General features: G+C 41.7%; 1 protein-coding gene across 1 annotated transcript in view; it reads right to left on the bottom strand.

The window, feature by feature from the left end:
• Positions 1–511: 511 nt before the first annotated feature.
• The window catches only part of LOC133002300 (phospholipid-transporting ATPase ID-like), a 25,969-nt gene continuing 10,526 nt past the window's right edge, over positions 512–15,954 (bottom strand). The window contains exons 4-28 of the mRNA XM_061072080.1: positions 15,542–15,655; positions 14,515–14,613; positions 13,540–13,601; positions 12,620–12,692; positions 12,283–12,353; positions 11,885–11,967; positions 11,638–11,796; positions 11,434–11,522; positions 10,516–10,709; positions 10,146–10,354; positions 9,649–9,692; positions 9,118–9,283; positions 8,655–8,843; positions 8,423–8,538; positions 8,134–8,298; positions 7,934–8,045; positions 7,642–7,747; positions 7,392–7,524; positions 7,107–7,290; positions 6,707–6,930; positions 5,459–5,542; positions 4,667–4,912; positions 4,447–4,585; positions 3,695–3,825; positions 512–3,330 (exon numbers count right to left, since the gene is read on the bottom strand). Of these exons, the coding sequence (XP_060928063.1) occupies positions 3,001–3,330; positions 3,695–3,825; positions 4,447–4,585; positions 4,667–4,912; positions 5,459–5,542; positions 6,707–6,930; positions 7,107–7,290; positions 7,392–7,524; positions 7,642–7,747; positions 7,934–8,045; positions 8,134–8,298; positions 8,423–8,538; positions 8,655–8,843; positions 9,118–9,283; positions 9,649–9,692; positions 10,146–10,354; positions 10,516–10,709; positions 11,434–11,522; positions 11,638–11,796; positions 11,885–11,967; positions 12,283–12,353; positions 12,620–12,692; positions 13,540–13,601; positions 14,515–14,613; positions 15,542–15,655 (3,522 nt within the window). The 3' untranslated portion in view covers positions 512–3,000. The remainder of the gene's footprint in view (positions 3,331–3,694; positions 3,826–4,446; positions 4,586–4,666; positions 4,913–5,458; positions 5,543–6,706; positions 6,931–7,106; positions 7,291–7,391; positions 7,525–7,641; positions 7,748–7,933; positions 8,046–8,133; positions 8,299–8,422; positions 8,539–8,654; positions 8,844–9,117; positions 9,284–9,648; positions 9,693–10,145; positions 10,355–10,515; positions 10,710–11,433; positions 11,523–11,637; positions 11,797–11,884; positions 11,968–12,282; positions 12,354–12,619; positions 12,693–13,539; positions 13,602–14,514; positions 14,614–15,541; positions 15,656–15,954) is intronic.

The following is a 15,954-nucleotide window of genomic DNA, read 5'->3' as shown; positions in this document are numbered from 1 at the left end:
AGAGCAGTTAAAAAATCTAATTTCTTAAACTGTTACAGTTTCAGTCTTTAGAACAAAAATAATACAACAAAAATGATTGTACTACATTGATGAATATTATTGATATTAATATTATCCTTTTAGTTATTTTATGATTGCAATTTATTTTGGAAAGTACCACAGTTATGCTGGGGGGGGGGGTGATTTCAGTAACACTGACACATTACGTCTTCAGCCAAGTCAGTTCAGACGAAAACTACTGTATGGGTTCCACATGACTCGGTGGAAGGATGAGCCAAGAAAGAACTTATTAAATTGTCACTGATTTCACTGGAAATAATTCATGAATCATGCTGAAAACAGTCAGACATGTTCAGGGGACGGATATCGATGAGTGTAATTTGGTGCAACTTGAATTGTCTGTTGGGGCTTAGCGGAGCTATGGGCTTGTCTGGGTGTCATTCTAGTTTGGACATATTTTACTAATCAACACAAAAGCCACATTCAGGACCAACACATGAGCACCCCCCCCCCCCCCCATGTGATTGTGTGTTTGCAGTGACATGAAAATCTGACACAAAACCGGACGATCTACAAAACTAGCAACAGTTTTTACAAAAGATGCTACAACATGTACTTTCTTCTGCATATTCAAACTATGAAATATTTCCCATGAAGAACACTTTACAGTACAAAATGAAAGGAGCAGTCGTTGGTGTGAACCAGCTTCACATACACTGAACTCCAGCATCCGATTGTTTAACAGTTTAGAGTTAACAGTGACACACAAAGCATTAAAAAGAATAATTCAGATTCAGATAAAAACACTGAACCTGCTCCAACAGGCTGTTGCAATGATTTCCTTTAAACTGTGAGTGAATAAAACCAGAAGTTGCATATATGGACACAATGAGGCACAGAGAAAAAAAATAAATGTGGGCAAATATCAAATATTGTTCAATTATTGAACCAATTCCATTTGGAGTCTTTCAGAAACCTCAACACATCACATAATAAATTAAAGACTCATATGTCCAGCTGCTGATATAAAAACACTTACCTTGTACAATAATGTTTCCTTTCCTAACATACAATCATCACTTAACCTTGACTGTTACATACAAGGATTTTTTATTTGCTTATTTTCTGTTATACATTCTTGACATTCTTGTCATTATTGTTTCCATGTAAGGGAAATAAATCCCTTTGCGTTTAAATTTAAGGCAGCTTCTGTGTTTTTGAATTTTGCATTACATTCTGAAGTCTGCACTGCAAATGAGTTACTACACAGCCAGGTCACCTCTCTGCTGTTTAATGGGGGAATTCTTCTTTTCTAGTTTCCAACATTTGCAGGCAAGATCAAACCAAGAGGCTAAAAGCTGCTGAAGCAGAAACTCAAGGTGCATGGGAGGCACAATCTGGTGCAGGTTCTGAGCGACAGTAATTGGATCCAAACATGATCTGGAGGCCTCCATGTGCAGCACTGCAGACTTGAATCTTTTACAAACTGCACTGCATAAGATACTTTAATCAAATACAGGCTTTATGGGTAGATAAGTTAAATACTGGTTCTATAAAGTGTTGTATTAATACACGGAGCAGAAACAAGTTTAGAGGATGTGGGGGTGTAATGATCCCTCTAAAAACATCTGCCTGCAGGGGTTTGAATTATTGAGCAGAAATGTTTTTCACTTGGCGACGGAGAATCTCTACAAAAAGATTTATATAAAGAGCTGATTAACTTGGCATAAAATGGAGTATAAGGGCCATATTGATACAGAAGTTAAAAGTCATAATTTAATGATTAAAAGAGTAAGAAAACATGATTAAAAAGCAAGAACAACCTGTGCTCGCTGGAGTTTCACTCCCTCTGGATCCAAAATCTTCAACCAATCCCATTGTTTCTTGAGAAAGTATAAAACCTCTTTGAATATCACGCAGGTGTAACCGACGACAACCTCACGGTCGACCGCTACCAAACATTTCCTCCTCCACTAAAGAGGCGGCTTTTGTGATATTCTCCCTTTAAATGACACATTAGAATTGTCCTCCGAGGACTTTTCCTTTTAAGTGGCAATAATAGTCTCTTTTTATTTAGTTGTTGTTTTTTTAAGGCTCCACCATAACCACATCAAGCAGAAGACTTTCATGCTAAATTCCCTTCTCTGTTGCAGTAATACTGGCTTTTTTTTCATCGCTTAAATAAAGGCTTAAAATCTAAAGTATGTCTCGTTACATTGTGGCAATGATGCTAAATTATTATAATTTAAAAACCCCATTTTTTTAATTAATGTAATTCAAGCTCTTCTGCCATGCAGTTATGTTTCATCTTCATAAATTCGTCCATTGGGTTTCATAAAATTCTTCCAGCTCAGAGAAGAAGTGAAAAAAAAACATACGGTTTGAATAAAAGTCCTAAAGCTGGATGGTCCCACAATGCTGGAGCTGAATCCTGCTGCCACAGAGAAAAACAACTTTTATAAACTCTTGGACATTTGGTTATTATCTGGCAAAGTGCTGACTGCTCATTCAGCTTCCAGAGTTTTAAGAAAAGACACTTAGGGTATAAAAATGAGCGTGTCCCCTTCCACATGGCTCTGCTGGTTATTTCCTGTTTCCAGAACCCTGCTGTGGATCTGGATTCTCCTGGTTAGCAAAGGCTGAGGAGTCTGTAAACATCTGGAGACATGTGTCTAGTGTCATTTCACATCTGTCTCTCACTTACAGGAGACGTGTTTGACATGAACACGGTTGATCCGTCAGAGGAGGCTACACATGTTGCTGCAGTTCCTTTACACAAAATAAAAGCCAGCACGTTATTTTACAAAATAAAAGGTTCAGAGCAGACGCTTCTCAAACCGTGTCTGTGTAGATGAGATGGACTTTGGAAAATCTTCAACATGAACTTCTCTGGAAAAGTCTGAGAGAGCTCTTCATGGTAACCAAAGTAGAAAAGTGAGTTCAAACACTTCTGACATTCACATGGTCCAGTTCCTGCTCCCAGATGTTCTCCCCTGTCCGTCAGGGGGCGGGGTCTCTGATAGTACTGTACATCTGAAGCGACGTCACCTCCACATCCTGGACCCTGACATTCTGGGGACGTCCCGTCGGGCTGTATCCGGCCGACCGTCCCATTGGACTGAAGCCCATGGTAGTGCGACCCGTGTTTGCTAAACTCGAAGATCCCGACAAAGCTGGACGCCGCAGGAAGCGCCTTGATGTCACCAGGTCCCCGTAGCCCTGCGCATGCGAGAAGGCGTAGCCTGAGCGGCGGGTGCTGGTGCGACGGATGCGGGCGCGGCGAGGAAGAGGGGGAGGAGTCGCTTTGGTCTGTCTCACCTTGAACATCACCTGGAAGTTTGTCAGATAACGACAGAATATTAGAGAGGCACACAGGGAGAAGAGCGGGTCGTCCACCAACCACAAGGTCGGAGGTTCAATGCCCGGCTGATGGTTCTACATTTGCATAGTGCACCCCACCAATCACAAGGAGCTAAACCCAAGTGTTTCAGACAGAGGCTGAAGAGAGGAGCTGCAGCAGTAGACAGTCTGAGCAAAGTGATGTGTTTTCTGGACATTAGAGCATGAAAACCTTAAATGTCTCCTTTAAACTGCAGTTCCCATGAATTGGGGCCTTTCGAGTACGTAAGCAGAAACTATCCAGTGAGTTAGATGTGGGTCCTGTTTTCTTTAACTGTGTGTGGTCGACTAGTACCTTGTCATTGATGGTGGGGCAGAGCTGAATCAACAGGAAGCGGTAGGTGATCACGGGGAGGACGCACAGAGTGGAGGTGATGAGGATCGTCAGCCAGACGTTGGGCTGATTCAGAGAGTTACGGGCTGTTCCTGGATACACACACACGATTCTGTGTTTACACTCTGACCCATCAAACTTTAAACATGAATATTACAGTACCAAACATCAACAGGACAAAAAGTTAAAATTTTTAGCATTGAAGATTGAAAAGAACGGATAGATCAGACGAAGGGCTGTTTACTTTACTATCATTCATTTCATGTGCAAGGTGAGATATGTAAAACAATCTCATCAATCAGGATCTTTTTTTAATTCCCCACACGAGGCACCACTGTTTATTTTGTCCACATAATTGTATTAAAATGCTGCCAAAATAAAAAAACTGTAAAATTACCAAACTTTAATAATTAATAATTCAGCAAGTCTAACAATTCATGAAAAAAGGACAAAGAGGCTAATGAAACATTTGATGCAAACTTTCAATAAAGATGACAGTATATTTAAGAGAGTTTTCATATTTGTTTTAGTTAAACCTTTGTGTACTTGCCCTGTGCAAACACACTAAACTAAATTTAGATGCTGCATTTGTCAGTAAAATTCAACTCATTTGAATCGTCACCATTACTCCGGATTAACCTGATAGAAATATGAGCAACGCTTTTCTTAGGAAGCAGATAAATGGAACATGGAACTGTGCGTCTCCCACTCACCTATGAAGGGAAAAGCCGATGGCACCGTGAGAAACATGCCGTTACTGTACATGGTGAAGGTGACGCCAAAGTACATGAACAGGCTTCCCAGAACGAAGAAGGTGTTCACCGCCGTCCAGTAAGACATCTCCAGCCCCAGCTTCAGACGCACAGAGGAATCAGATGCTTTTAACCAACGCCTGACACAAGTGCAGAGGATAAAATTATCCAAAGAACAAACCTGGATGCTGACGGCGAACAGCAGACACGTCTGGGTGAGGAGGGCGAAGGACTGGTAGTCGGCGACGTCCTTCCCATCGTCCCTCACCGTGTTGTGCATGGCGGCGTAGGGGATGAAGAAGAGCACCAGGGAGCTGTAGCCGCTGTGCAGGGCACATGTGAAGAAGGCCTTCTTGCTGAAGTAGAGGTTGAGTTGACCGGGGACGTAGAGCTGAGGGTGCTGGAAACTCCACACGTCGTTCACATCCTGACCAGCAGGGGGAGATAATGGTAATTAGGTTTCTGTGTAGTCTGTCCGTCCTACTAGATACCTCAGGACCTTTGGTGGTCAAAGGTCAAGGTCACTGTGACCTCACAATGCATATTTTTAGCCTAGTGAACACGATATCTCCAGAACCTTTTGGACTTTAAACATCTTTACAAACATTTATGTAACGTCTACTTAGATTGTTTGATGGTCCACGTCACGTCTGCTAACATGGAGGAGGAGTATGACTTGTGCTGTAACCAGCCACCAGGGGGCGATACAGATGGAGATGTTCCAGTCAAATTTAAATGGGTGTTTTTAAGTTTCTTTATGTGACAGATACTAAAGTCATCTGAAAAAAAAGTCATAAAAACTGCAGAGATGAAATTCTTGTTATTTGAGCTTCATGTTTATATCCGTCTAAATAATACTCATAAAACACCTTGAGCTCAAATGTACGTATAGGTGATAATACAGAGATATTAAAGTTACATCCTTGTTGGTTTCAGGCACTAACACATAAACACACACACATCACACTGTTACCTGATCAAACAGACTCATCCCCAGCACAGGTAGTGCTGTGTACACCAGGTTGTAAAGTGTGATGAACCACTCATCGTACACTGTCTGCGGAGTCAACAAAAACAACAAAATCAGAGGAGAATATTTCAACAACTGGTTTAATCTTAGTAACACAACAAAGGTAGATTGACCTTATCTACATTTCTCTTTGGAAAATAATTTTGTAAAACCAGACAGCATTTGCTAAAACATCATGGTGCACAGGTGTCTACACAATGTGAACATGCTAGTATTTAAATAATATAAAATAAAAGAGTTGTTACATCTATTTCATGCTCTTAAAACATGTTTGTCTAAACATGACATTCTACACAAATATACAACAATAGAAATATACAACTGTAAAAATTAGGGCTGGGCAAGTTAACTAGTTAATTACGAGTTAACTCATCACTTATTTAACTCAACTAATTATTTTATCTCGCATTAACTCAGGTTTGATCATTTATTGTTTTATTGTGAAAGTCAGGCTTTTATTTTGTGAAAGTCTGTTGCTGACTGCTGCGGAACCGGAAAAAAGAAAATAATTGGCGGATAAACAACCATGGATAAAGGTACCGAGCTTTACATGGCCATTTTAATTTTAAAGTCCTTCCAGACGGCGGAGTCGACAGAACCAAAGTTATTTGTAGCCACTGCCAAGGTGAATTTTCTTATCACCGGAGTACTTCAAGTCTAAAATATCACCTGAATGCAAAACACACAGTTGATATAAGCAAATCATTCAACGAAACAGCGAGCGGAGCGAGGCTTCGGCAGACTACGTTAGACGCAGGGAGGAGTATACATTTTTCATAACGAAGAGGATAACATTAATGACCTGGCAGTGGCCTTGAGCTTTAATTTTGTATTTGCTTTGATAACATTGTTAAGTTGAGGTTTACACTGAATATTTTATTTAACTGCTACTGTATTAAATGCTGACGTTAAAAGTGTTTGCACAACAAATGTTATGGCACTTTCGTTCATATGGCAGAACATTACAAATAAAAGTATGCTATACACTACTTTTTAATTCATTATTGGATTTTGCGTATACATATGCGATTAATCGTGATTAATCAGGGAAATCATGCGATTAACTCGATTAAAACTTTTAATCGTTGCCCAGCCCTAGTAAAAATATAAATAAAAAAAGGGTATAAAAGGAAGTATACACGTAAAGAAAATAAGACAATAAATAGCATTATTGTCTCTCCGTCCTCTCACCTGTGCAGAGAAGCCGCAGAAGAAGGCGTACCAGAAGTGGACGAAGGTGAAGGTGAAGTTCTTATAGAAGAAGTAGCGCAGGAACTTGCACATGCGCAGGTAGGACCAGCGGCCGTGCACCAGCAGGAGGCGCTGCAGGAAACTGAACTGGGCGAAGGAGAAGTCGCTGGACAGCACCGCCTGCATCCCCTCCTGACCCGAGATGCCCACGCCGATGTGAGCCGCTGGGAAGAGAACACGAAGGAAGGTCACGCATCTTTTTACACCTGTCTGAGGAAACTTTAGTTTGGTCTCCACCAGCTCCTGAGAAAGATTAGGTTATGTTTCCACCTTAAAACTTAGTGGAGGGAGATTCTATACATTTCCATCCCATGAAGCTCTCTGCTGCCCCTGCTGGTACCTTTGATCATGCTCACGTCGTTGGCTCCGTCTCCGATGGCCAGTGTCACCACCTGCTTGTACTTTTTGACCAGCTCCACCACCTGTGCCTTCTGCAGAGGAGTCACCCTGCAGCAGATCACTGCTTTACACATGCACGCCGTGCGCAGGAACTCCAGCTCCAGGCTGCGCTCCAGGGCGTAAGCCTGAGGGACCACGGCAGAGGAAGAGGAGCGTGATGATGAGGCAGGGATTACATGACTGCTGAACATTTCATAACTGTATGGTAATAATAAAGGTTCCGTACCAAGCTGTGGCCATTGATGACCAGGCCGTGTTCTCCGTTCACCTCCTCGTCCATCATCACTCCTTTCACCAGACTCCTTCCCGGCAGCAACACCGAATCCACTGCATCTGGGTTCATGGAGATTCGGGCCTTTCTGCACCGCAAGAAAATAAAAAGTGGATGAATCCGTGGAAACGCTTCACAATCAGCTTGTGGCTCAGATTCTCACGGTCAGTCTGAGTTCCATTATTGTTATTTTGAGAACACTGACCTCAGTTCCTCTTGGACGTCCTCGGGGGAGTTGCCTGAGACGGTGAAGATCTCGTTCATCTCCTCTCGCAGCAGGTTGCACGAGAAACCGATGTTTTCAGCCGTTTCTGCGACACAAATTAAAAACGTTAGCGAAACAATAACCACAATTCTGAAATACTTGAAATACTAAAAACTATAGTTGATGAAACAGGAAAATAATCTCCTCATCTTGTTTCCATGTAAAAAGGTTATATAAAGTTGTATTATATCCCAAATTGTATAAATGAAATTCAAATCATATTTGAAGTTACCTTGCTTGTCACCAGTCAAAACCCATATTTTGATGTCGGCTTTGGAGAGTTGCTCTATAGTCTGAGGGACTCCGTCCTGTAACTTGTCTTCTATGGCTGTTGCTCCAAGCAGCTGGACACACATCATCATCATCATCATCTTCATCATCATCAAAAGCTTTGTTTAATAGAAATCCAGTTGTGTGTTTTGGGCTCTTTACCAGCAGATCCTTCTCGATCTCCTCGTACAGCTGGTCCAGTTTTCCCTCCCGGTCGTCCATCGTCGTGCTGGCCTCATGTTGCCGCTGTTTCCACTCGTTGAAATACTCCTCATCCAGATCCTTGTAGGCCAGCACCAGCGTCCGCAGACCCTCGCCTGCGAACTCCTGCAGATCAGGAAACAAAGCTTCACAGATCCAAACTTTTTATACTGAAGGAGATTGTGTATTTACTCTCAGGCCTGTCGAACACATGAACACTTTGAGACAACACGCTGACACACTTCCTTACGTTCAGCTGCTCTGTGGTGACTTCCATCAGTTTGCTGCAGGACTGATGCAGCCTCTCGTAGATGATCGTGTCGGCACCTTTACAGTAGAGAGAGAGTTTCCCCTCCGGACTCCGAACTGTGAACACAAGTAAAAACACAAACATTTACACAGGAGAACAAAGTGAAGAGAGTGAGCTCACCAACATTTAAATGAGAAATCAAACTAATTTTGATATGTATATGATTTTGTACCTATGACAGACATCCTCTTGCGGACGTTGTTGAAGTCCAGGATGTTCAGGAGCTCGTAGCTGCGCTGCCGACCCATTTCCACGATGGAAACGCTGTCCGGCGTTCGAGAGCGGAAGACGAAACCAAAGTTTCTGGCTGCTGTTACCAGAGCTCCCTCATCTGGAGACTGGGCCAGGTAGAGCAGCTCGCCTGCAGGGGAAGAACACTTAGTTTTCATTTGTCATGACTCTCCTTCCTTTATTCTATTCTTTTCTTGAACGTAGTCTGAAGCTTTGTAAGAAACCCAATTACTGAAATTTTAATGCCAACTTAAGATTTTTACAGAATCAGAAGTACGTTATTGATTCCTGAAGGAACCTAGATTTTACTACAGTTGCTCCAATCACAAATAGAAATACATACAGACCTAGATAATCCTAATAAACACAAATATAAAAGAGGGACGTCCTGGATGCCGACTCACCTTCCTTCTTCTCCTCAGCCATGACGGTGTGGCAGAGACTCAGCAGCCTGAAGAAGTCATGGACCTCCGGGTTCTCCAGCTTCACGGCCTCCACCAGCGCGTGGTCGTGGAACACGAAGCGGGGGTCTGCCAGAGGGTTGAAGGAGAAGTCCACCTTCTCCGTCAGCTGGAGAGACAACAGAAGACGTCTTTACTCTCTCCACCTCCCTACTTGTGCCTAATACAAGGGATCTGGAAGTGTAAGAATAATGATCCACTTGAATCTCTTCCAAAGAAAACATCTAATTTGATGTAATCCAATGAAATAACTCTTATCAATGATTTTGTGACAGCACATATTTTTTGTAGATTCCTTGTAGAGGAATACAGTCGTTATCTGAGAGAAAAACTTACTAAATAAACTTATCTTATTTTAACCTGAAGCAGATATAAAGAATAAAAACATCAGCCAATCACACGAGGGCTGCAGAACAAATGACAAACAACCTGACTTCTTATAGTCGAGGTATTTACATCACCAGTTTAACTCACGTCAGAAACTTCTAGTCTTTGTCCGGAGTAGTCGAACACGTCTCCTGCAAAGAAGAAGAAAGTGATGAATCAACACTTTGTTTTTTCTTTTCTTCTAAGTTTGTTTACAAAGCACATTTGAAACCTAAGTGCTGCAAAATAGAAATAAAAAGAGAAGAATTAACATAAACAAGCATAAAATGAATTCAAATTTGATTAAATTTAATTAAATGCTAAAAGAGGACTAAAACAACCTCAGCCTGAGAAGACATGTGGGTCTACAGTTTAAATATGTCTATGGTGGAGAAACATTTAATTAAGGGGTCCAAGAATATTCCCTGGGGAACTCCTAATTAAATGAATGCACCCAGATAAAATATTTACAACCCCACTTAAGATTGTTTACTTTCTCTTTAGCTATTTGTGTTGGTGAGGAACCTATTTATCTCCAGTTTTCTGATACGCTCAGAAACACAGAAGTGGAATCCACCAAAGGAAAAAAACGTCTGGATTCTCACCGTAGGATTTGCCATTGATGGAGCACTTGTTGAAAGTCATGATATTCTGAGTGAGCGTCCCCGTCTTGTCACTGAAGATGTATTTGATTTGACCCAGCTCCTCGTTCAGGGTGGTGGTCCGAGCCTCGGCGGGGGTGTCGCTGCGAGCGTAGTACATCTTCCTGTCCCAGTCGATGTAGAAGCTGTTCCCGAGCCGAATGATCTCCACACTGCCGAACAAGATGTTGGAAGACGGGTTAGAAGGAGAATCAGTCTTGTTTTTGCCCCTTTCTGTTGGTTTGTTACGCAAAAACTACTGAACGGCTTTCCACCCAAGCTCTGTTCCTTGATACCTTAACTGCATCAACAGAACCTTCACACGTGCTGTTACCTGACGTAGAGCGAGATGGGAACCACCGTGTTGAGGATGATGACGTAGGACCAGAAGGTGAGGAAGGCGGAGAAACCGGCATGGGTGTCCTTTTGCCTCGGCAGGAAGACGGTGAACTGGGAGCCCTCGTTCATCTCCCAGAACAAGTTTCCTATCGCCAGGACGGTGCACATGAAGGCGAGGAAGCCGAAGATCTGCAGGGAGAGGACGGAGAGGGAGACGTGGACTTCAGAGGGAGAACTGGAGATGAAGATCATACAAACACATATTTCTAGAACTAGAGTTAGTAAGTAAAAGAAAACTTAGAACCTGTTCTAATTTGAATTCAAAAATCTAAAATGTCTGATGGAAACATTCATATCAATTCCATTCAATTTAATTCAAATAACTTATTGTCCTTACCTTTGATACTTGAAAATATTGTGGCCAATACCAATTATACTGCACATACTTCAAATTGTACAAATATATGGTTTTCTCTGAGTAGTTATCATATTTTTTATTGTTCCCTATTTTATATATGTGCTTATGCATAAACACACCACAGCAAATTCTTTGAATGTGTAAACCTACTTAATTTATTTATCCATTATGAAATCCATTTGTGTAAAAGCATCAGTGATTATCCTCACATGTATCACAACAATATACAGCGTACAGCTTAAAACTGTAAAAGTAATAAATAAACAATAAATAGTCCTGAATGTGAGTGATCCAATATATTTTCTAATTTAGTTTTAGTTTTCCATAATCCTGATATTTTCTATTGATATTAGTTTGATAACTTCAAAGTTTCTATGTATCTTCCTCTCGCTGCTCTGGTTCACGGCCGAATCGATCTGTATATTCCAAATAAACCATAATGTCTGATTTAACAATAAGCAGCTTAATCGATGACATCATCTCAAGCCGACTCACACAGAGGACGAGGACGTTCATCAGACGATCGATACTGGTTCTCTTGAACGTGCTCTTCCCACAGTTCTGCATCAGCTTCGTCTCTGGACCTGCGAGCCAAACGGAACCGAAGAAGAGACGAGTAAAGTCTCTCTACATATTATTCACAGTTTCTATAAGTTTCATTATTAGAACGTGTCCTTGTCTGTTAAACCCCCCGCTCACCTCCGAACAGCACCAGGCCGAAGCACCACTCGGTGTTCCTCAGGGTGCAGCCGCGCAGCAGGATCTTCTCGTTGTCCAGCGAGTACTTCTGCCCGGCGTAGGTCAGAGTTCCCGTGAAGCGATCCAGGCGATTGTTGGGAGCTTCACATCGCACCTCGCCTTCGGGTCAGAGAGAGGAGACGGGTTAGAGAACGAGAAACACACAACTCCAGCTCAAATGGGATTACTGCAGTTTTTTAAATGATACCATTGAAGTCAGCCAGTTTTTCAATGTCGTCCCCCAGGTCTCCTGTGACGGGCAGAGCCTGCCTCACCTTCAGGTTGGTTTCTCTGCGGAAGACGGGAGGAAACGAAGAAGAGGAGGAAGAGGGGATGAAGACAAAATGGAAAAACATAAGTGAACAGTGATAAAAGGAAGAACAGAACCACACAATGAAAATGTGTGTTATTGGTTTGTTTGTTTTCATAACTTTCTCTAACATTGCGAGATTCCATTTTTGGGACATTTCTACTGATTTCATATATAATTCATGGATCTTGATGAGAATAAGAATATCAGGCACATTTAGAGGATTTTGATCTATGAATGTGTGTTATTATTACTACACACATAGTGTAATTCCAACACAAAGAAGCCAGACTGACCCGTCGAGCTCTGCTGTCTCGATGTAAACCAGGTTGAGTGGTTCACTGCTGGAGAGCAACAGGAGGTCGGCCTGAAATCAAACATGATGCCAGTTTGTTATTCTGATGAACAAAACAAACACCAAGGCAAAGTGTGTGAAACTATACAAAACAGTGTTATACATAAGATACCATGAATACAAAGCAAATGCAGTGATTTCTGTCAATTATAAAATTTAAATTTACATTCTAGAAAATACAAAGATTAAGATGTAAGCCGCCCTGAGATGATTCTTTTTAAAGATCAATAAATTGCTTATAAAATGAATGTAGAAGCTTTTATTTTGTAGTGACTCACAGTGACAAACTGGTTGTTTTCCAGCTTGATGATGTCGCCCACCTGCACGTCCTTCCACTTCTCGCTCCGCAGCCTGAGAGCAGGAAACAGACGTCAGGTACGAGGCTGGTTCCTCATGTAAATCACACTATTATCTTTATTCTTATGTTTGATGTGAACAGTAAGTGAAGCTGCTGCTGGATTTGTATACACTGCACTGCTGCCACGTGATTGGCTGACTGAGTAACTGCATGGTGAAGGAGGAGTCCAGGTGTTCCTAATAAAGTGCTCGATGAGTGTATTACATTATTATCAGTTATTTCTCCACCTCGATTCTGTGCCTGGAAACACGGAGGTTTGAAGCAACTGTTAGATCTTCACTTGTGGAGATAAACTGATAAATAAAATTTTGATAAATAAAGAACAATAAACTTTTCTTCTGCCTCCTCCTCATTTCACATTTAGACACTGGGACCTGCTGGTTCTCTGTGGTTAGTTTTGACTTGTTTATGTATATTTGAATTGTATTGTCCTGAATCTGTTTATTCCCTGTGTGTTAAATAATCTTTCCAGGAACGCCACAGGAAGCAGCTGCAGGATGGTGAGGAGCGCTTGTTTTGTATCCTGTTGACCTGAAGTCTGCTATCTGAAATATTTATTTTATTTGATTTGTATGTGACGGATGCTGTATATAGACGTAATTCCATTGTTAAAAATGGTCTTAGTATGACTACTTTACATTGATTGAACTGTGACTTTTCAAAATAAAGGTAGAGAAAGTTATCTGAGGGAAATTATGGCCTCCCCACAAACACACAAATATTTGGATGAATGCAGAATTTTATTAACACAATGTTCAGAATGTGTTTAACAAGGAGGAGGTAACAAGGACAGGTGTATTTCCCATGATGCATTGCACATAAATACACATTTATACTCACTTTCTATCAATAAGAACTTGGGCCTTTCGGGTGTTGACTTGATTGTCGCTCCGGTGACGATTCTGGAGACAACAACACAAACACACACATGTTGACTTCATGGTGAGTGTTTGAATTTTTAACCCGGTGACCTCACCCAGGACACAGATGGTTACCGGCGCCCGTTCACCGCAACCGCTGCCCAAACAAAAACACTCTTGTTCTCCTCCTTGAGCTAATGGTTAACTCACTACATCACTTATTTCCTCCTGGTGGTTTGGCATCAGGTCACTGGGTGACACACACACACACACACACACACACACACAGACACACACACAGACACACACACACTTGTTGAAGCCAGAGTGAAAACTCTTTTCCCTCTCATTGTTTTAGAGGTAGGACACAGTTTGTTTAGTCTGTTTTCCTCAGAAAGTGATGAAAGAAAAACAGTTTGTCCATTAACTCAAAGAAAAACTCCCACTAAAGGTCGGCTGTGGGGGTGGGGGGGCTTTTAAGAACTCCCAATGCCATAGTTTTTGTCGTTTAACCAGACTTATATGGCAACATCTCCATATATCTGTTGAGCAACACTTCTACAGAAGTAACTCCTCCGGAAAACATGAATCAAGTCACTTGTTTTTCAGTTAGCAGACGTTGATCCACATCGACTTTATTCTGACGTTAACCGGGCTATAAACGATTTGTGTGAATGAACGAATGTGTGTTTGACTGATAACACACAGCGACATTACAAAGGCAACTGAGAATGAGGTCACATGTTTTCCCTGCTGAGGACAGCGTGTGTTTGCATAAGATTCACATGGCCGGGATATTGTTTTAATGATATGTAGCAGAGCCGGGAGTTGATCCCATCGTCACTGCAGTTCAGCTCGGGTTTAAATCCTCTGTTCATTATGTCAACTCCCAATGAAGCTGAAAAAAAAGCACATTTTGTTTGAAGGTGACATTTTGAAGGTAAAATGTTCTTACGATGTCATCGGTAGCATCTTTGGCTGCCGTCACCGACAGCACGAGGACCAGAGGCACGACTGTGGTGAACCAGGACAGAGAGGAAATCTCAGGAATCACCTGAAGAACACACACACACACACACACACACACACACACACACACACACACACACACACACACACACACACACACACACACACACACACACACACACACACACACACACACACACACACACACACACACAAACACAAACACTCATATGATTATCACATTGGTAGAGTCACTTTGTGAGGTCTGGTTCCATCTTTCAGTTCCAGTTCCAGTCACCAAAGTGCTGCTCATTGCAAGAAATGTTGGTTTTCTCTATATTTAAAGTCTTGACCTATTATGTTATGATTTGGTGCTTAAAATTAAACTTCATTGAAATCCTTCTATTTTAGTTCATCCATTCTTTGCAATGGATTTTTGTGAAGCCCCTTGAAACCTTGTAACAAATAAAGGTTTTCCTTTGTTTGCAGCATATCTCAACTAATTTCCCCTCAATTTCACTGAAGTTTGTATTAAACCATAAGACATGGGAGCTGTTTGTGTTGTTTTACTAAAAGTAAAAGACCTGATAAGATGGTATAAGCAACATAAATAAATAGTAAAAAAGCATCTCTGGTGTCAATTTGCTGCAGAGCTCCAGTTGCTTCTCGTCTATCTGCGGTGCAACGTGACCGTTCACACGATGAAGCAACTTCCTGAACGCTACGTTACACTTCCTCTATTTTTGCACTTAATTTGCCCATATCCTGTTCAGCTTGACTGTGAGAGCTGTGGGCGAGTGGTGTTGAGCCGCGTGTACGTGTGACACAGATTTTCCCTGATGGTTTCACATCATTCCAGAGACATTTTGAGTTAACACTGTGTATGAGATGAGAAACACATCTTATAATTTAGCTCAGAGCATCTGTGTGTGTTGCAAAAAAGGCCCTTTTTTTAATGCTTATCTATGAAATCTGCTCGCCGGCTTCTGTGTGTGTGCGTTTGTTTTGCTCACCTGGAGCACCAGCAGAAAAAGGAAGTAGGCGTTTGCGATCCTCTGGAATTGCTCAAACAGGTTGAGAGGTAGGAAGGTGAAGAAGTTGTACTTGCACGTCCTGATGGCGTTCGTCTGGCAGAGAGAGAAGGGGCAAAAAAAAAAACCCATCAGACTGATGTCACAACAATACAGCTTTCCAGATATCGAAAGTCCCAAATTCCTTTGCTTTTGAGAGGAATCCTGAATCATGTGGGATCATGTTTGATTCTTTTTAAAGCTCCACGTTGTTTAAAATCTTTTCTATCCTGACGGGAAGAGTTTCTACAGGTACCCTTGCACCTGTGAGGCCTGATGATCGTTACAGAAAGATCAATATCCTCCATCACAAAGCTGCATCTGTCACATCACTCAACACATTCTCTGCTGATGCA

The sequence above is a fragment of the Limanda limanda genome, chromosome 5 (assembly GCF_963576545.1).
Source record: "Limanda limanda chromosome 5, fLimLim1.1, whole genome shotgun sequence".
Lineage (NCBI taxonomy): Eukaryota > Metazoa > Chordata > Actinopteri > Pleuronectiformes > Pleuronectidae > Limanda > Limanda limanda.
This window is presented reverse-complemented; position numbering and strand designations above follow the sequence as displayed.